The 15231-nt window shown below is 59.1% G+C and overlaps 7 protein-coding genes across 7 annotated transcripts; 3 read left to right on the top strand and 4 right to left on the bottom strand.

Moving 5' to 3' along the window:
• Positions 1–303: 303 nt before the first annotated feature.
• On the top strand, positions 304–4671 carry SDRG_05897 (hypothetical protein; the record flags this gene model as incomplete). Its single annotated transcript, XM_008611639.1, has 1 exon — positions 304–4671. One exon carries the CDS (start codon positions 304–306, stop codon positions 4669–4671), a length of 4368 nt encoding a protein of 1455 aa, XP_008609861.1.
• Positions 4663–6946, bottom strand: SDRG_05896 (hypothetical protein). Its single transcript, XM_008611638.1, has 11 exons — positions 6887–6946; positions 6606–6842; positions 6468–6560; positions 6208–6426; positions 5930–6157; positions 5666–5882; positions 5458–5621; positions 5303–5410; positions 5068–5259; positions 4909–5019; positions 4663–4865 (listed from the first exon to the last, which is right to left on the bottom strand). Exons 1-11 carry the CDS (start codon positions 6920–6922, stop codon positions 4725–4727), a joined length of 1746 nt encoding a protein of 581 aa, XP_008609860.1. The 5' UTR covers positions 6923–6946; the 3' UTR covers positions 4663–4724.
• Positions 6947–7207: 261 nt separating this feature from the next.
• Positions 7208–7669, top strand: SDRG_05895 (enhancer-yellow 2 transcription factor; the record flags this gene model as incomplete). The annotated part of the gene is made up of 4 exons (XM_008611637.1): positions 7208–7215; positions 7271–7354; positions 7406–7476; positions 7524–7669. 4 exons carry the CDS (start codon positions 7208–7210, stop codon positions 7667–7669), a joined length of 309 nt encoding a protein of 102 aa, XP_008609859.1.
• Positions 7670–7728: 59 nt separating this feature from the next.
• On the bottom strand, positions 7729–8425 carry SDRG_05894 (hypothetical protein). The gene has a single exon (XM_008611636.1). It carries the CDS (start codon positions 8395–8397, stop codon positions 7753–7755), a length of 645 nt encoding a protein of 214 aa, XP_008609858.1. The 5' UTR covers positions 8398–8425; the 3' UTR covers positions 7729–7752.
• A 464-nt stretch (positions 8426–8889) lies between these two features.
• On the top strand, positions 8890–10415 carry SDRG_05893 (hypothetical protein). The gene is made up of 7 exons (XM_008611635.1): positions 8890–9160; positions 9217–9271; positions 9320–9440; positions 9488–9568; positions 9613–9895; positions 9945–10183; positions 10228–10415. Exons 1-7 carry the CDS (start codon positions 8926–8928, stop codon positions 10363–10365), a joined length of 1152 nt encoding a protein of 383 aa, XP_008609857.1. The 5' UTR covers positions 8890–8925; the 3' UTR covers positions 10366–10415.
• A 413-nt stretch (positions 10416–10828) lies between these two features.
• SDRG_05892 (hypothetical protein) lies at positions 10829–11548 on the bottom strand. Its single transcript, XM_008611634.1, has one exon. It carries the CDS (start codon positions 11449–11451, stop codon positions 11068–11070), a length of 384 nt encoding a protein of 127 aa, XP_008609856.1. The 5' UTR covers positions 11452–11548; the 3' UTR covers positions 10829–11067.
• A 346-nt stretch (positions 11549–11894) lies between these two features.
• Positions 11895–15053, bottom strand: SDRG_05891 (hypothetical protein). Its single transcript, XM_008611633.1, has 7 exons — positions 14478–15053; positions 14189–14423; positions 14032–14138; positions 13714–13980; positions 13312–13668; positions 13203–13265; positions 11895–13150 (listed from the first exon to the last, which is right to left on the bottom strand). Exons 1-7 carry the CDS (start codon positions 15030–15032, stop codon positions 12212–12214), a joined length of 2523 nt encoding a protein of 840 aa, XP_008609855.1. The 5' UTR covers positions 15033–15053; the 3' UTR covers positions 11895–12211.
• Positions 15054–15231: the final 178 nt, after the last annotated feature.

Below are 15231 nucleotides of genomic sequence, written 5' to 3'. Positions count from 1 at the left end.
CGTTTGGCAGGACCGCTTGTGCGGTCTTGGCTCTTCGAGGGCGGTGAGAGCGCATTGTGGCAACTCCTCAGTGGCAACAACGTCGTGCCCATCGCTGAGACCTTGTCCTCGGCACCTGTACTTGCACCGTCTGAGGTGTGGGCTTCACTGACGCCAACCGATCGCAGCGTCTACGACAGCGTTGCACGACTCTTCACCTTTCTCACATATCCGCCGACAACCGGGGTCGCGGCGACACCGCCAGCTTCTGCACTAGCTTGCGGAGATGCACGCGGCTCGGCGGTGCGGACAGTGGCCGTCGCCATGGTCGAGGAAGCCGTCTACTTCGGCGTTCAAGCGGCTTTCAACCAAGCATCTCCGTTGCAACCCGACGCCGGCAGCAGCAAAGCGACGGCCCAAACTGCGATCGATGAGTTGGCCATGGACGCTGCGGTGGAGCCAGAGATGGGCCCAACGCTGGGAACGACCGTCGAGGTGCCGCCGACCACAGACGCCACCGAGCCAATGAGAGCGCCGTCGGTGGTCTGGACGTCGTGGGACGCGCCGATCTACGACTCGGTCGCCAAACTACTTACCTTTGTGGCGTGTTTTTCGCTGCCAATTGCCTCAGTACCGCAAGTGGCCCGCGCGGCGCCGGCCTTGCCATTGCTCTCGTTGCCACCGACACCGCGGGACGCGCCCGACGAAAGGGACCACGCTCGCGACGTTGCAACGTCTCGTTTGGCCGGCAACCTCGTGCGTTCGTGGCTGCATGCGGCAATCTACGAGCCAAAGAGTGCTAGAATAGAAACTGTCGTCGACGCCGCCGTCGACAAGGAGGTTGAGCGTCTATCGCATTTGGAGGCGACCCCCTCGGACGTCAAGACGGTCTTGAATCTGAATACAGACGCATCGACGGAAGCTGTGAGGTCGATCGCCACACAGCATGTCCACGCGTGGGTTACCGATGCAGCCTTGTCGGTTGCGACCACGACAGTGGCTACCATTGCTCATGCCACCGTCGCGTCACAGCACGTGCCGGCGTCCGACGCTGCAAAGGCTGTTGCCGGCGGCGCTGGTATGCCCAAGGGGTCGTTCGCGACGCTGCAATACCTCGATGACGTGGCATCTCTGGCGGCGACGGTCGCCCAAAGCTGCATCGATGCCGCGTGCCGCGTTCTCTGCGCGCCGTTGCCGTCTGTCGCCAAGTACAGCGACGAGCCCGAGCCCGAGGCATGCGCGACCGAGTCCACTCCGTTCACCGAGACCAAAGCCGAGATCTCTGGCACGTGCCCGACCGCCCTTGCAGCCACACGCGCTGTCGACGCTTGGGTGCAAGCTGCGCTGGTGACATGCAGTGCTGCTACCCAACCGGGTAAAGGCTCGTGTAAGACGCCGTCGATGAACGCCGACGAGCGGGCCGACGCGGACCCGATGCCAACGAAACCATGTATTGCGGACGTGGACGATCTCGTGAGCGTTGCCCGTCAATTTGCCCGCGCTGCAACATTCGACGCTGTCGCGATGCTTGCAGCTGGTCTTCCAAGTCCATCGCTAGCGACCAACACCAAGTCCAAGGAGACGTTGGTGGTGGCGGCCGGTACCGCCACGGACGCTGCATCTGTGACGCAAGCAAATAACCATCTCACCATCACCGAGATCCAGCTGGACGCGTTGCGGCTGGATATGGCGTCGCAGCTTGTGCACTCATGGACAGACGCTGTTGTGCGAGCCATGACCACCCAACGCGACTCTGCGCTGACTTCAATCGTGGGCATCGAGACGGCGTCGGAACAACCGCCGGTCGTGTCGGTCGTCGACCCGCCTGGCCTTGACGCGTGTCCGTCGCTACCGCCAATGGACGAAGACGACAGTATGCGCTCGCAGGTCGCCGTTTCGATCCTCGCCGGCCACCTCGTGCGCGCGTGGCTGTCCGAGATGATGGAAGAAGTTGCTTGGTTTACATGCCGCTCGCATGAACACGACGCTACCACCGCTGCGACATTGGAGGATGTCCCTTCGTCGTCACTTAATAACGTTGCTTCGTCGCCTCAGCCCGAAGAGACGGTAGATGCTCCGACACCACTGTCTGCGCTGGCAACGATCGACGCCAGCGAAGTCGATGCTCTCGATATGGCGGCTCACGACGAAGAGGTTGCCGTGGCCTTTGTTGCCAGCCGGCTCGTGCGTGTGTGGCTCTACGAGACCTGTGATGTCATTGCGGAACGCACTCTGGCGTCTACTGCTGCATATCTAGCTCCGCTGGAAGTTTGCGATGATGATGCTCCGGTCGCTGTCTTGCAGTCGTCCGAAGACAAGCCACCTGAGGGCGGCCTCGTCAACGTCGCCGTGTCCGTCTTGGCTGGTCAAGTCGTGCGCGGATGGTTGTACGAGACCATGGATGAGGTCGCTCAACAAATCTCAGCACGACGCACCGAGCGTTTGACAGTCGCAACAGATGTCATTGTCACACCGACGCCCTCGTCAGCGGCCGCGACCGCCAAGGAAGATTGCCGCGCTGCAGACGAGCCTTTGTCCGACGACGAGGCACAGAACGACGATCTCGTCAACGTGACAGTCTCGATCCTTGCCGGACAACTTGTCCGTGTTTGGCTGTTTGAGACGATGGACAAAGTTGTGCAGTTTTCAGCACGACGCCACGAGCATGCTGCGGACGCTGCAGCATGCGCTGTAGCCGAAGCTCCTACGCCACCTGTGGTCGGTGATGACGCGCGACCTACGCTATCCGTGACACCCGTAGTCGTTGACGAGGCGGAGACAAGCGACGACACGAGTGTAGCCGCCTCGATCCTCGCAGGCGTGCTCGTGAGTGCGTGGGTCTACGAGGCTATGGACAACATTATCGTCCAGCGCTCGGCCAAGCTAAGCGAGCCCCAAACCAAGAAGCCACAAGACGAGCTTTCGCGACTGTCTACCGAGACGGAGATGGCAGCCATCGAGGTGCCTCCAAGCAGTGTCAAGACGGCCGACATGGAGTCTGACGACATCAGTGACGCATGTCGCATCGTCGCAACGTCAGTGATGGCCGGACGACTCGTTCGCATCTGGGTCTACGATGTGATGGACAACATTGTCCAACGAGCAACGCAACAGCTTGCGTCACCACATGATGTCGTTGACGACGCTCCGCTCGCATCCTTTGTCGCAGTGTCTATGCGCGAGAACCCGGACGACAACTCGTCCGAAGAATCTCAGGACGGCACGGTAGCCATGTCCATCTTGGCCGGACAGCTGGTGCGCGCGTGGACCTACACCGTAATGGACGAGATCGTCCAGTTGACAGCGCGCCGCCACGAGCTCACAGCGGGTGCGACGTCGAGTGCTATCGCCGACACCGTCATTGCCGAGACCACCAATATCATGAACGAAACACTCCAACGGGTGCCGAGCAAAGTCGAAGAAGCCAGAGCAATCGAGCCGAGCGCAAGCGAGATGGACGAGATCAATCGCGCTGTCGTTGCCTCGATGCTCTCGGGGCAACTCGTGCGTGGGTGGTTGTATGAAGCCAGTGTGAGCTGCGTTGCAAAGCAGCTCGTCCTCAATGCCAGCGCGACGCCGCCCTCATTGATCGACGTCGTCGACGCTTTGCCAGTCGTCCGGACGCATCCAACTCAAGGACTGTACGCCAACGTGGCCAGCCACTTTGGCTTTGCCGCGTGGCAGGCCGTTCTGCCCTTGACAGCAAGTGCAGACAACCTGTCTGGTATCGACGATGGTCGCGACAGCGAAGCACCTCCCTCAATGCCGCTCGACGACGCCCTGGCCGGCGCTGCTCCTGTGGATGGCGTCCCGAGCATGTCCGAGCTCCAGCGCTTGCCAGTCGACGTTTTTGAGCCGCTGCCGGCGTCCAAGTTGCCAGATGTCGTCAAGACGACGCCTACTGCACCACTCTGGCGCGTGGACTCGGAGCTCTCTTTGCCCATTGATGACGCCATCGCCGCTTCTCTAGTTGCGGGGCAACTCGTGCGTGTTTGGCTACACGAAGCCGTGTCCTCGGTGGCTACGTCTGCTTGCGAGCCGTCGCAGAGCACCTCGCTCATCGATGACGCATCAGCCGTGTCGGTCAACGAGAACGCCCCACTAACAGCAAAGCGTCCCGACACCCCCGAGTCTCACGAAGCGAGCAGCTCCTCTGCAGTCGATCCGACCTTGTGTGCGCTTCTATCCCGGCACCTCTTGTCTGCGTGGCTAACAGAGTCGATGGAAGTTACCGCAGCCGATGCTGTCCACGCGGCCAAGGTAGTCTCAGCGACGTACGACCAAGCCCAAGGAGACTCACCACCGGTCGTGCCCTCAGTGGCCCTTCCTGCGTCAGTACCCGTTCCCCCGGCACCCCCCGCGACGGTGACGACGCCTCACACGGCACTTGTCAAGACGGAGCAAACCGTGGCGACCACGCTCGTGCACCAATGGCTGGTCGACGCGCTGGCCAAGGTTGCTGTCGACGACGCAACGCTCGAGAGTTCCGACTCGGAGGCGACCACGTCCTATGTCTCGTCGTCGGATAGCCGCTCAAGCCTTTCAAGCTACTCGTCCGCGTCGACGTCAAGCTACGGGTCGTCGTCACTGAGCTCATCCAAAACGTCGAGTGTGTCGGATCTCCATGCCTCCTCAATCACGTCATCTGCCACCTCGCTCTCGCAGCTCGACCCGCTCGACGACGCAAGTTAATACGTATATCTAGTTTAATTTTGTGAATGTAGCAATCAATTTATACATATATATCACGACCGCGGTAAGAGCGTCTTGGCCTCGCACCAATGGCGCAACGTACGTGCAATGCCTTTGCCTTGGTGGTGCTTGGAGCTCTCGAGCATCGTGAGCACTTGCTGGAGCTTGACCGGGTCGCACTTGCCCGTGACCGACTTTGCACATGGTGTTGTCGTGTTCATATCCGACAAGTTGTACCTTGTTGAAATACCCTACGCACGCCCCGCGCTTGGCCTCCCAGTACTCGGGGTCCGGGTCCACGCGTTCGAGGACGTCAAAGGCTTTGGCGGCGAAGAAATAGTCGGCCATCTACGAGCGTCTTGGCAAACCTTCTCCGACTTACAACAGGCGGCATACGAGGTAGAACTCGTGGGCAATGAGCTTGAGGAGCTCGAGCGCGTCGTTCGAGTCTTGCATGTTGAGATATATCTCCCACGCCAAGTGCGACTGCTGGATCGACCGAATGTGGCAGCGGGCGAGCCAGGCGCAGTAGAGGTACCGGTGCTTCCACGCCGGGTCCTGGATCTGCGTGAGCACCGACTCGGCTTCCTACACACTAGTGTATCTCGTCGATTGCTCAACCGCCTGCTACCGAGTAGCAGCCCATGGCGGCGAGTGCCATGCCATAGTTCCAGTTGAACGCGTCGTTCTTGACGTGGTACATGGATATCGACTTGAGGTACGTCACGGCCGTCTCAAACTAAAAGATCCGAGTGTACCAATGGTCTATAGTCATAAGAGAACTACCTCCTTGCGTAGCATGTAGAACGACGCCATGCATTGCCGGCCTCGGATCGTATCGCATTCGGACGGTGACGCGCCGACCGTCTCGAAGAACTTTTCGGCCAGAAACAAATGCTCGTCGGTGCCGCCTTGGCCGTCGCTCTGGCCTTTCCAGCTGTGCACGACCCCTGCACGCAGCAACTAAGAAAACTAAGGAGCGTGCGAGGTCGACCTTTGAGCGCATACTCGATCGGCGTCGACGGCTCGAGACTCTCGAGCAGGTGGTACGCCAGTCGCATCTGACGTTGCTTGAGGTGGAAGATGGCGGCATTCAAGAGCGCTTCCGGAACGATACCAAAGAGCGACGTCCACACCGCCAAGCGGTACTCGGTGTCGCGGAAGGCCATAATGTTGTGCTCGAGAAGCACGTGGGTCTTGTGCACGTGGGCCTACCCCGAAGAAACGTGTCGGGTCGAAGGGGACGGGGCAGCGATACCGAGAGCGCAACGCTCTGCTCGGCGACGAACCCGTCCGTGAGATGGTACACGTTGCACGCGCGGAGGTTCTGCGCCACAACGCTGTGCGGGTCGAGCGAGAGGTAGTTGTTGAGCATCTCGAGCGACACGTCATAGAACTCGAGGTTGTAATAGCACATGGCGAGGTAGACCTGGACCGCCGCGTACCCTTCATCCCGCGATGCCAGGCGCTTGTAAATGTCCATGGCCTAGTAGACACAGGATTCGTATCGACAAGAGTGTGCATTGAAGGGTATACGCCTTGAAAATTGCGCTGGCGGAAGAGAATGGCCGCGGCAGCGAGCTGGTCGCGCACGTTCGCCGTCAAGAGTTGTCCGAGGCGCGACGCGACCGTCATCGACTTGTCCTCGCGCTGCGCCAGGACGAGCTCGAGGCGGTACCGTGCCGCTTGGAGGGTCTCGTGGCGCAGCGTCGGCGGCAGCGACTGCGTGAGCACGTCGTGCACCGTGGGCAGCTCCTGTGGCATTGTCATTTGGAGGCGCGCGACCGTCAGCGTACATGGAGGTAGAGATAGCAGCAGGCGCGCTGCAAGTGAATGTAGTCGCGCACGTCGGCGCCGTGATCAGCATCGGTCTCTTCTTCGTCCATGGCCTGCGATATCCATCAAGACGGGGCAACATGGTGGCGGCAGCGTACGAGCGCACTGTCGAGTTGCTGCAACGCCAGCTCGTACTCGCCGAGGTAAAAGTGACAGTACGCGCTCCAGAGCGCGTTCGTGCGACGGCTACTACTCTTGCCGTGCTTGGCTTCAAAGGCGAGGAGCGTCAACGCGCCGGTAAAGTCGCGCGCGGCCACGTACGTCTGTAGCTCCCACTTCTTCCGCTTCGCCGCCTTCTTGGCATCGAGGCTGCTCTTCGCATCGGTCTGCTTGTGCTACAGCTCAGCTCCATGCTTGCAGTCATGGCCACTGGACCTACCGGCGCCGCCTTGGACCCGCGACGCGCTGGCAGCATCCAAAGGGTCGCGTCAAAGATTTGTTTGTCCGGATACGGTACCTCGACCAAAAGACCAGATAAGTGCTGGATTCATCGCGGCAATACATCGCACGCCCAGTGGACGCGCCCGCTGAGCAAAGCGCGCTACAGGCAAAGCGAACGATGCACAGAGCTAGAAATGCTGCTGGACGATCGATGTGGCGTGTGTTGGCAGCTGGGGCTGGATGTCGGCAATTATCTGGTGGCACCGTATCCGGATGCTTAGAAAAACCACCAGCTGCCCACAACACAAGCCCGTCCATCATGGCCGAGTACGCTCCCTCTCGTCCATCGACTCGAGAGTCTCATGGCGACGACGTGGCGTAGATCCTACGAGTACCGCAAGAAGCTCGACGAGCAAGTCAAGGAGACGATCAACCAGAGACTCGTCGAGTCGGGCGAGAAGGAGCGGTACGGCGGCATGCCGCAACTGTGCTCGCTTATGCTCATCCTTGATCGTAGGCTTAAGGAAGCGCTGCGGCAGAAGCTCACCGAGTGTGGCTGGCGCGACGAAATGCGCACATACTGCAAAGGTGCAGTGCTATCGGTGCGTATTGTCAAGGTCATCGGATGCGTGTAGAGCTCATCAAGACCAAAGGCATCAACCAAATCACGGTCGAGGACCTCGTCGACGAGATCACACCCAAGGGCCGCGCTGCGGTGCCCGACTCGATCAAGGCCGACATGCTCGAGCGCATCCGCAAGTTCCTCGATTCGGCAAAGTAAGCTCGACTACTGCATCTATCAGCTACACGACTGCCTTGCATCACAAGAGGATCGCCGCACACGATGGCAAAGAATCACTTCGATTACGACTGGCTGCCATACGAGGGCGCGGCCGCGTTGGCCTGCGAGAAGGCGTAGTTGGTCGCTTGCATCGCAATGTTCGGGTTCTTCGAGATAAAGTTCTGGGCTTCTTGGTGCGCGGCCGCATACCCGACAGTCGGGTCCGAGGACGACGAGAGGTTGCCGTTCTTGAACTCGGGGTGGCGCATCATGGCGTAAAAGTTGAGGAATGCATTGATGCACATGATGACGCCGGCGATGTAGCCAAGGCCGTCGTCCGTGCCAAAGTCCATAAAGCCGATGAAGAAGATGAAGAACGCGCGGCCCTTGTACGAGTAGAGAAAGCCAAAGTTCGTGCGGAGGCTCTTGTCAAAGCGCGAGAGGCGGCACTCGAAGAGGAGGAAGAGCACGCCAAACATGATGATGTACACCGAGACAAAGACGGCCGTGAGGTTGAACGTGATGATGGACGCAATGCCCCCGATGCCGGCAAAGATCTGCAGAATCGCGCAGAGGATGTTGCCCACGCGCATGTACCGGAGCAGGCGCGGCGTCTCCATCTCCTTGATGTCGCGCACGTGCTGGATCACGCTCTTGGTCGGCGACGCACTACTGCTCGGCGGCGGCGTGCTCGAGACGCTCCCCATCGGCTTGCCGCTGCTGCTCATGCTCGGCTCGAAAATCGAAAAAATCCCAACTGGCTGCGAGGTTGGTCGCATATCCGGATCGCTCGTTTGTCAATATCCGGACGCAGGTGATAGCAGCCATCAACACTCCTTGACAGCACTCTCTCAACACACACCAGCAGCTCTCTTCGACAGACTGCAGTTCTCACAAGCAAGCGATCAATGGTCCTCCAAAGGCTAAGGTTCATGGCGCGTGCAAAGCTCGTCGGCAAAATCTCCTCCGTGCGTATCGACATCGTGGTCATCCCCGAGGTCGTACAGATGACATTGCAGTTGCGAGTTGAGGGCAATTCTGTCGACAGCACCGTCGCAACAGTTCTTCAAGGAGAACAAAGGTCTTGGCTTGTCATGCGTAGCAGTGTAGGTATAGCGTTGCATTGGTGCTCGTGGAGGGCTAAGATCTTGGCGGAGAATCTGGTTTTGGCCCAGATCTAGATCGTGCAACACCAAGCGGCACTTTCGTCCTTTCGGATCAAAAAAAGATTGGAGCCCGTTTCACGAGTCCGATTCATGGCGCTGGCCTTCATCGACAACGACAAGGAGCTCACGTCGACGTTCCTTCGTGCCGAGAAGGTCGCGTCGACGCTCCTCTCGCGCTTGCAGTCGGATCCTGTTGCAGTGGACCCGAGCGTATGGCCGCTGCACAACTGGGACGACGTGCTATGGGCACTAAAGCAGCAAGTGCTGCACGGTCCGTGCGAAGAGTACCGCGGCTCCATCGACTACCGCGCAAATCAATTCGCTTGCAGTGCGCACCTCCTGCGTTCGAGCATCGTACTAACGTTATGCATGCAACCGTAGGCAACAAGTCCAAATGGCTTGGCTGCTGCGGGCGCTTTGCCGGCGAAACCCGCTTGTACGACCTTATTGCCATGTAGCGCCTCCTGTCACTCACATGTACTAGACAAAAATGGGAAAAGCTCGGGCGTATGTCCAAGACGGACGCGGCCGTCAAGTACATCCGTGTGCTCACAGACGTCGTGCCGACATGGAACAGCCCCGCGACGCCCGATGTCGCGCTGCTCGTACACGGCACGGACGCAGCCAACACCTTATGGACACATCGTTGTAGGCCGAGTGGACGCTCGACTCGTCGTCGTACGCGTGTTCCAACTGCGGTGAAGGGTTCACACTCCTCAACCGGCGTCACCACGTAAGCGTCTTCGCCTATTTGCTAGCGTGTTGATGCAGTTGCAGTGCCGACGCTGCTCGCGGCTTGTGTGTGCGCCGTGCTCGTCGAGTCGCATTGGGCTAAGGCTCTTTCCTGGTGTGCCCCAGCGCAAGCAACGTGTATGCAACCAGTGCATTGAGCAAATCCCGGCACCGATTCTCAAGGTCCTCGCTACCGGCCACGAAATCGCGCCCGACTCCAAGCTACTACTGGGTCAGCCCAATGACGTTGAGAGCACAGTGTCGACAAGCGCCGGCGAGGGCGTGTTCGAGCCAACGCAGGACATTGCGCCGTCTCCCGTCATGCCACGTATGCACGCGGTCGCTCCTGTTCTTTGACTCATGCGACGATGCCATAGCAGCGACACCCCCAAAGAAAGCGGCAAAAGTGACGCTCATCAAACGCGGCTACCTCGATCGCATGGTCGGCACGCGCTTCCACAAAGCGTGGGAGCGCTTCTTCTTTGTGCTCCTGATTCGGAAAGGGTCCGTTGGTATCTACCTCCACGAGGACGACGTGACACCCGTCGAAGTGTACAAGCTCAGCGGCTACTCGATCCGTATCAAGAGCGAGAAGCGGCGGCCGCACCAGTTCAAGGTGCACATAGCGCTTCCAAACACGTCGCATTCACGCAACGCTAGGTGCTGCACGAGTCCAACCCTGCGCTTCGGCTCTGTGCCGAGTCTCTCCGCGAGCTCAACGAGTGGGTCGCGGCCTTTGCGCAGGCCATTGACGCCTCCGCGGCCTCGCTCGCGATCCGGGCCCAGGACCCGCAATAGTGAATTCGTAATCCAATGCAACCACGTCCTGTGATTGGAGTAGCGCCACGTGGTCCATCAAATGTCAGCCAATCAGCGACGCGGATTTTAAAACGCAACGCCATGCCGGCGAGAAAGGCGGCAGGTGATGTGGCGTCCGGCTGGCAACGTCGATGACGACGACGACACGATACATCGCTGGCCGCGGCCAAAGCGTCGGCGCAGGCACGGCCCGACGAGGACGCCTCGTGCAGCTACGGCGACATGGATAGGCAATATGGGACACGACGAGCAACAGTACCGTACACCAAGACAGGCCAAGATCCGCGTTCTGCAGCACAAAGATACACCGTGCCTCTAGTTGAAGCGCGCAGAGGCGGCGCGCGTCCACGCTCCTCTTGGGTGCGAGCCACATCATACATGACATCACATCATCAATCTCGGAAAACCCCATCATGCCATCCTGAAGGACGATAAGAAATCATGTGGGGTATCAAGAATTAACATATTATTAATAGATAATACGAGCGTGTCTTCTCATCGTACACGCTATTCTTACTCATATGGCCTACAATCTCTAATGTCGATCGCCCCGGATCGCCGCGTCGCAAGTCGTGCCGACCGACGTGCCTTATTTACACACGTTCCATACTCTACAAAGAGCAGCGTCGGTCGGGTCGGGCTTGGCGCACAGCAAACGGCGAGGCGCAGCGACCGTGCTACTTACTCCATGTAGCATGGCGGCGCGTTCATGACACCCGTGAAGATTTCAACCGTCTGGTTGCCCGCCGTGACGAGCACCTTGCCGGACGGCGTGCGGCCATACTCGTAGCGCGTGAGCTCTTCCGGCGTCGGTACCGTCGGCACAATCGTAAACGCAGCGTGGTCGAGGTAAAAGTCATCGTCGTGCTGGCTCATGTGGTGATGGTGGTGGTGGCCGTCGTAGTGGTGGTGGTACTTGGTCGGGCTCTGGTTGCCGTACGGCATATACGGGCGCGGCGCCTGGCTGTAGCTGTACATGGGCGACGAGCGCTGACGCAGGTGCGAGTCGTCATGCAGCGTATACGGGTTGTAGGCGGCCATGCCGTGGACGGTCTGCGAGTACATGGCGGAGGAGGTGGTGACTGGCGGCCGGCAAATGCGAGAATGACTCGGGGCCGGCCGGCGGGCACATGTCGCGCGAGTATATGGAAATTTGTATGCGATACTTACCCGCGGTCGCCTGTAAAAAAGCAGCAAAAATTATTTTGCATTAAAAAAATACAGCGTGCGCCCGATCAGACGGGGTAGGGTTCGCGAAATTCAGCCAATCATCATGCGTGTTCTGGTGCCGGTGGCCAATCAAACGCCTTCTTTGGCCCAACAGCAACCCGTCGGCAAATTATTATACTGGCGTCCATTAGTCACAGGAGGCGTTCAGCGTTTCGATGGTTTTTTTGTCAACTGGCGGAACTGCATACAAATCGATCGATGATAAAATAAATCAGCACCCGACGGGCCAGCTGCCCCGTAGCCAGGCGGTGTGATAAACTGGCCCCGGTTCGATCGCAGACGTTCATGCCGCAGCATACAAAACGCAAGTCAACTTTAAAAATGCAAAATGAATCAGGCGGATATCATCCGCCGCAGCGCCGCGAGCGCCGCCGCCGTCTATGCATCCGCCGCATGTACCTCGTCTACTTCAGCCATCATGGACATGCCAAGACAATGGAGATCATGCAGAATCGTGCCATGCGGTGGAGCAAGATGCGCTCCATCATGATGCGTCACGACGTGGAGATCCGGAGGCAGCAGGAGCGGCAGTTCTGGCGCCTGACTCTTTCCTGCTGCTGCCACGTATATTTGTGAAGACACATTGGGTAGTGGTTTAGTCGAGAGCGTAGTTGGGGTGCACTGTGAGGTACCGGTTCTGGATCGCATCGGTCTCGTCGTCGCCGCCATCTTCAACGACTTGGAGGAAGCCGTCTTTGATGAGCTTCTCAATGACCGAGTTGATGATCTTGCGCTCGTGGCCAAGCTGGACCTCGGACGTAATGTCTTGGGACGAGAGGTACCACGTGACGACTTCGGCTTGGAGCACACCGCATTCCCACGCGTCGAGCGCGTCGTCCTCTTCGGTGCGGAGACTCGGGTCGGCCGCGCGCTCGGCCTGCGACATCGCTTTGTACGCTTCCATCTCCTCCTCCTTCTCGCGAATAAAGAGCGCCAGCGCCTTCTGCACGACCGCGAACCGTTCGAACGAGATCGAGCCCGCGTCCGTCTCGACGTCCTTGGCCGTCTTCTTCTTCGTCTTCTTTGCCTTTTGGGGCGTTGCCGTCGCGTCGCTCGTAGTGTCGATTGGCAGTGTTGGCGCTTCGGCCTCGACCGCGTCCGTAGGTGGCAGCGTCGGCATATCGAGCTCGATGCTCTCCGTGTCGACGTGAATGATCGACTTGTTGAGGAGCCGGTACGCCTCCTGGACGTGCTCGACCTGGACCGTCTCCTCGAGGTCTAACCTTGCGAGCGCCTCCGAGAGGCGAATCATCGACTCGAGTTGCCGGACGGTAATGCGGTACGCAATGTTGCTCTGTCCGTTGCTCGTCACGTCGTTCTCACGCAACCGGCGATAGCACGCGACCATCATGCGCTTGGCATCTTCGGTAATGACAGGGCTCAGCGTGCGCGCAAACTTGATATAGCGCTGCAGCGCTTCTTCCGGGTACGCTTCGACGTGGTCGGCGTCGGACTGGAGCGCCCGCGGCTTGTGGAGGTTGACGATGTGCTGTGCGATGCGCTCGTCAGCCTGCTCGTTGCACTCGTCCAAGATCTACGATGCATGTCGCAGACATGAGAAGATGGGCAACGCATCTTCGTCGTACGACAAAGAAAAGGTCAAAGCGCGACATGATCGGCGGCGAAATATTCACGTTGTACTTGAGCGTCTACGTGTGCATGAAGCTGCCGTCCGACTCGGTATCCGTGCGATACCTTGGTCTTGTCGTACCGACCGTTCTGAGGGTTGGCGGCCGCCAGGATCGACGTGCGCGCGTTGAGTGTGGCTTGGATCCCGGCTTTTGTGATCGAAATGGTCTGTTGCTCCATGGCCTCGTGGATCGCGACTTGGTCCATCGGGTCCATCTTGTCAAACTCGTCGATGCAGCAGATGCCATTGTCGGCGAGCATGAGCGCGCCGGCCTCGACGCAAAACTCGCCCGTGTCCGGGTCCCGCGACACGGACGCCGTGAGACCCGCGGCCGAGCTCACTTTGCCGCTCGTGTAGATTGCACGCGGCAAAAAGTTGACAATGTACTTGAGAAACTGACTCTTGGCCGTCGACGGGTCGCCCTAGTATCAATGTATCAAGGGGGCCGAACGATACGGAATGCGTACGACAATGCAAATGTTGATGTCGCCACGCAGCTTGATGCCCTCGGCCGTCGTCTTGTGCACGCCCCCAAAGAGCATCAAGAGGATACCCTTTCGGATCTCGTCGTGGCCGTAGACGCTCGGGCAGAGCGACTTGGCCATCTTGGTGTACCGGTCGGCCTCGGCCTTCATGAGCCGGATCGACTCGAGCTCTTCTTCGGTAAAGTCGTTCTCGGTCTCTTCGCCCATTTCACTGCGGATCGAGACGCGGTCAAAGCGCTGGGCCATGGTCTAAACATGATCATATCAGATCTGAGAGGTGGATGAGATTGCGAATTGGACCTGCACGGAGCACGCCAAGAACGCCGTCTTGTACGTCAACTCTTTGACACCCATCGACTTGAGACCGCGGACGCCTTCGCCTTCCATGCCGTACGAGCTGTTTTCACCTGCATGACGCCATTGCATCGTGGTTGGTTTGAGAAGACGCGTGAGATACCTCCTCGTCGCGTCACGACGTTCTCGCCGCCGTTCTTCCCAAAGCGCGATGTGTCGGGGACGACGATGAGCGCGCCCGTAAAGACGACGCGGTCGCCTGCTTTTGCCTGCTCGACGTTTTCGTGCCGGAGAATGACGTCAATGGACCGGGGCATGCTCCCTGCAGGGATTTCGTCGCTGTTTTCCTGCACCTTGACCTTTTGCCAGTCGACAAAGACGCTCTTTTCGGGGTGCAGCTAGCGTCGCCGTTGAGCACGTGCCTTCTTGCAGTGTAGAGAGTCGCCACATACCTCCCATTGGCTCGTATTACCACAGAACGGGTTGGCGCACTTGACGGGTTCCATGTAGCGGAACTGCTGCTCGACACCTTCGACGACGCCGCCGCAGTCGACGCACGTAAAGGCGCCAAAGAGCAGCTCCGGTCGCACCTCGCTCGTGCGCGTCGCCGTGCCCGAGAAGCTGTTCATTTTGCCGACCTCGGTCATCTTCAATTGGCGGATCTTGCGCACCGTCGTAAAGTTGTAAAAGCACACAAAGGTCTCGCGGCCCGTGTCGCAAAACTCGGCCGCCGCCTGCCGCAGCGGGATCTCCCAGCGCAAGTACGCGGTCGCGATCGCCTGCGCCAAGTCGGCGTCGGCGGCAAAGAGCCGCGAGTAGTCGACAAACAGCGACGAGGTCTCGGACTGGCGCATGAGCTCCTTCTGCTGCTCGTACGAGACCTCGCTCCGCAGGTGGTTGAGGAAGCGCATCTTGACGACCTCGGCCGTCTCGTCGACCACGAGCTCAATGCGCGGCGCCTGCGGCACGGCGCCGCCGCCGCCGGTCCCTTGGCCGCGACCTGCCATGGATCCCGCGTTTTGTCAAGTGATAGTATTCGACGCTGTTTTAATGCACCTTGCGAGTGGTGAGGCGGCAAACAACTTGGTTTTCGTAGCGAAAACTTAGGTGAAGGGAAAACAACATTGTATTTTGGAGGCGTTTTCATTATCGCGTTTTCGCGCGAAACTTGGGGATTGTACGGATACGATCCAAACATCCGTAGAC

This window comes from Saprolegnia diclina (genome assembly GCF_000281045.1).
Source record: "Saprolegnia diclina VS20 unplaced genomic scaffold supercont1.16, whole genome shotgun sequence".
NCBI lineage: Eukaryota > Oomycota > Saprolegniomycetes > Saprolegniales > Saprolegniaceae > Saprolegnia > Saprolegnia diclina.
This window is presented reverse-complemented; position numbering and strand designations above follow the sequence as displayed.

What these genes read in the sequence shown, in the direction of transcription:
- SDRG_05894 (XM_008611636.1), bottom strand. Translation starts at nt 8,397, where the DNA reads ATGAGCAGCAGCGGCAAGCCGATGGGGAGCGTCTCGAGCACGCCGCCG.
- SDRG_05891 (XM_008611633.1), bottom strand. Translation starts at nt 15,032, where the DNA reads ATGGCAGGTCGCGGCCAAGGGACCGGCGGCGGCGGCGCCGTGCCGCAG. An exon ending in GTAATACGAGCCAATGGGAG is followed by an intron (nt 14,424 to 14,477) that starts GTATGTGGCGAC and finishes CGGCGACGCTAG; the next exon opens with CTGCACCCCGAAAAGAGCGT. An exon ending in TCTTGGCGTGCTCCGTGCAG is followed by an intron (nt 13,981 to 14,031) that starts GTCCAATTCGCA and finishes GATCATGTTTAG; the next exon opens with ACCATGGCCCAGCGCTTTGA.
- SDRG_05892 (XM_008611634.1), bottom strand. Translation starts at nt 11,451, where the DNA reads ATGTACTCGCAGACCGTCCACGGCATGGCCGCCTACAACCCGTATACG.
- SDRG_05893 (XM_008611635.1), top strand. Translation starts at nt 8,926, where the DNA reads ATGGCGCTGGCCTTCATCGACAACGACAAGGAGCTCACGTCGACGTTC. An exon ending in CGCCCGATGTCGCGCTGCTC is followed by an intron (nt 9,441 to 9,487) that starts GTACACGGCACG and finishes ACATCGTTGTAG; the next exon opens with GCCGAGTGGACGCTCGACTC. An exon ending in TCCTCAACCGGCGTCACCAC is followed by an intron (nt 9,569 to 9,612) that starts GTAAGCGTCTTC and finishes ATGCAGTTGCAG; the next exon opens with TGCCGACGCTGCTCGCGGCT.
- SDRG_05896 (XM_008611638.1), bottom strand. Translation starts at nt 6,922, where the DNA reads ATGCTGCCAGCGCGTCGCGGGTCCAAGGCGGCGCCG. An exon ending in GCGGGTCCAAGGCGGCGCCG is followed by an intron (nt 6,843 to 6,886) that starts GTAGGTCCAGTG and finishes GCTGAGCTGTAG; the next exon opens with CACAAGCAGACCGATGCGAA. An exon ending in GCGTAGGGTATTTCAACAAG is followed by an intron (nt 4,866 to 4,908) that starts GTACAACTTGTC and finishes CCATGTGCAAAG; the next exon opens with TCGGTCACGGGCAAGTGCGA.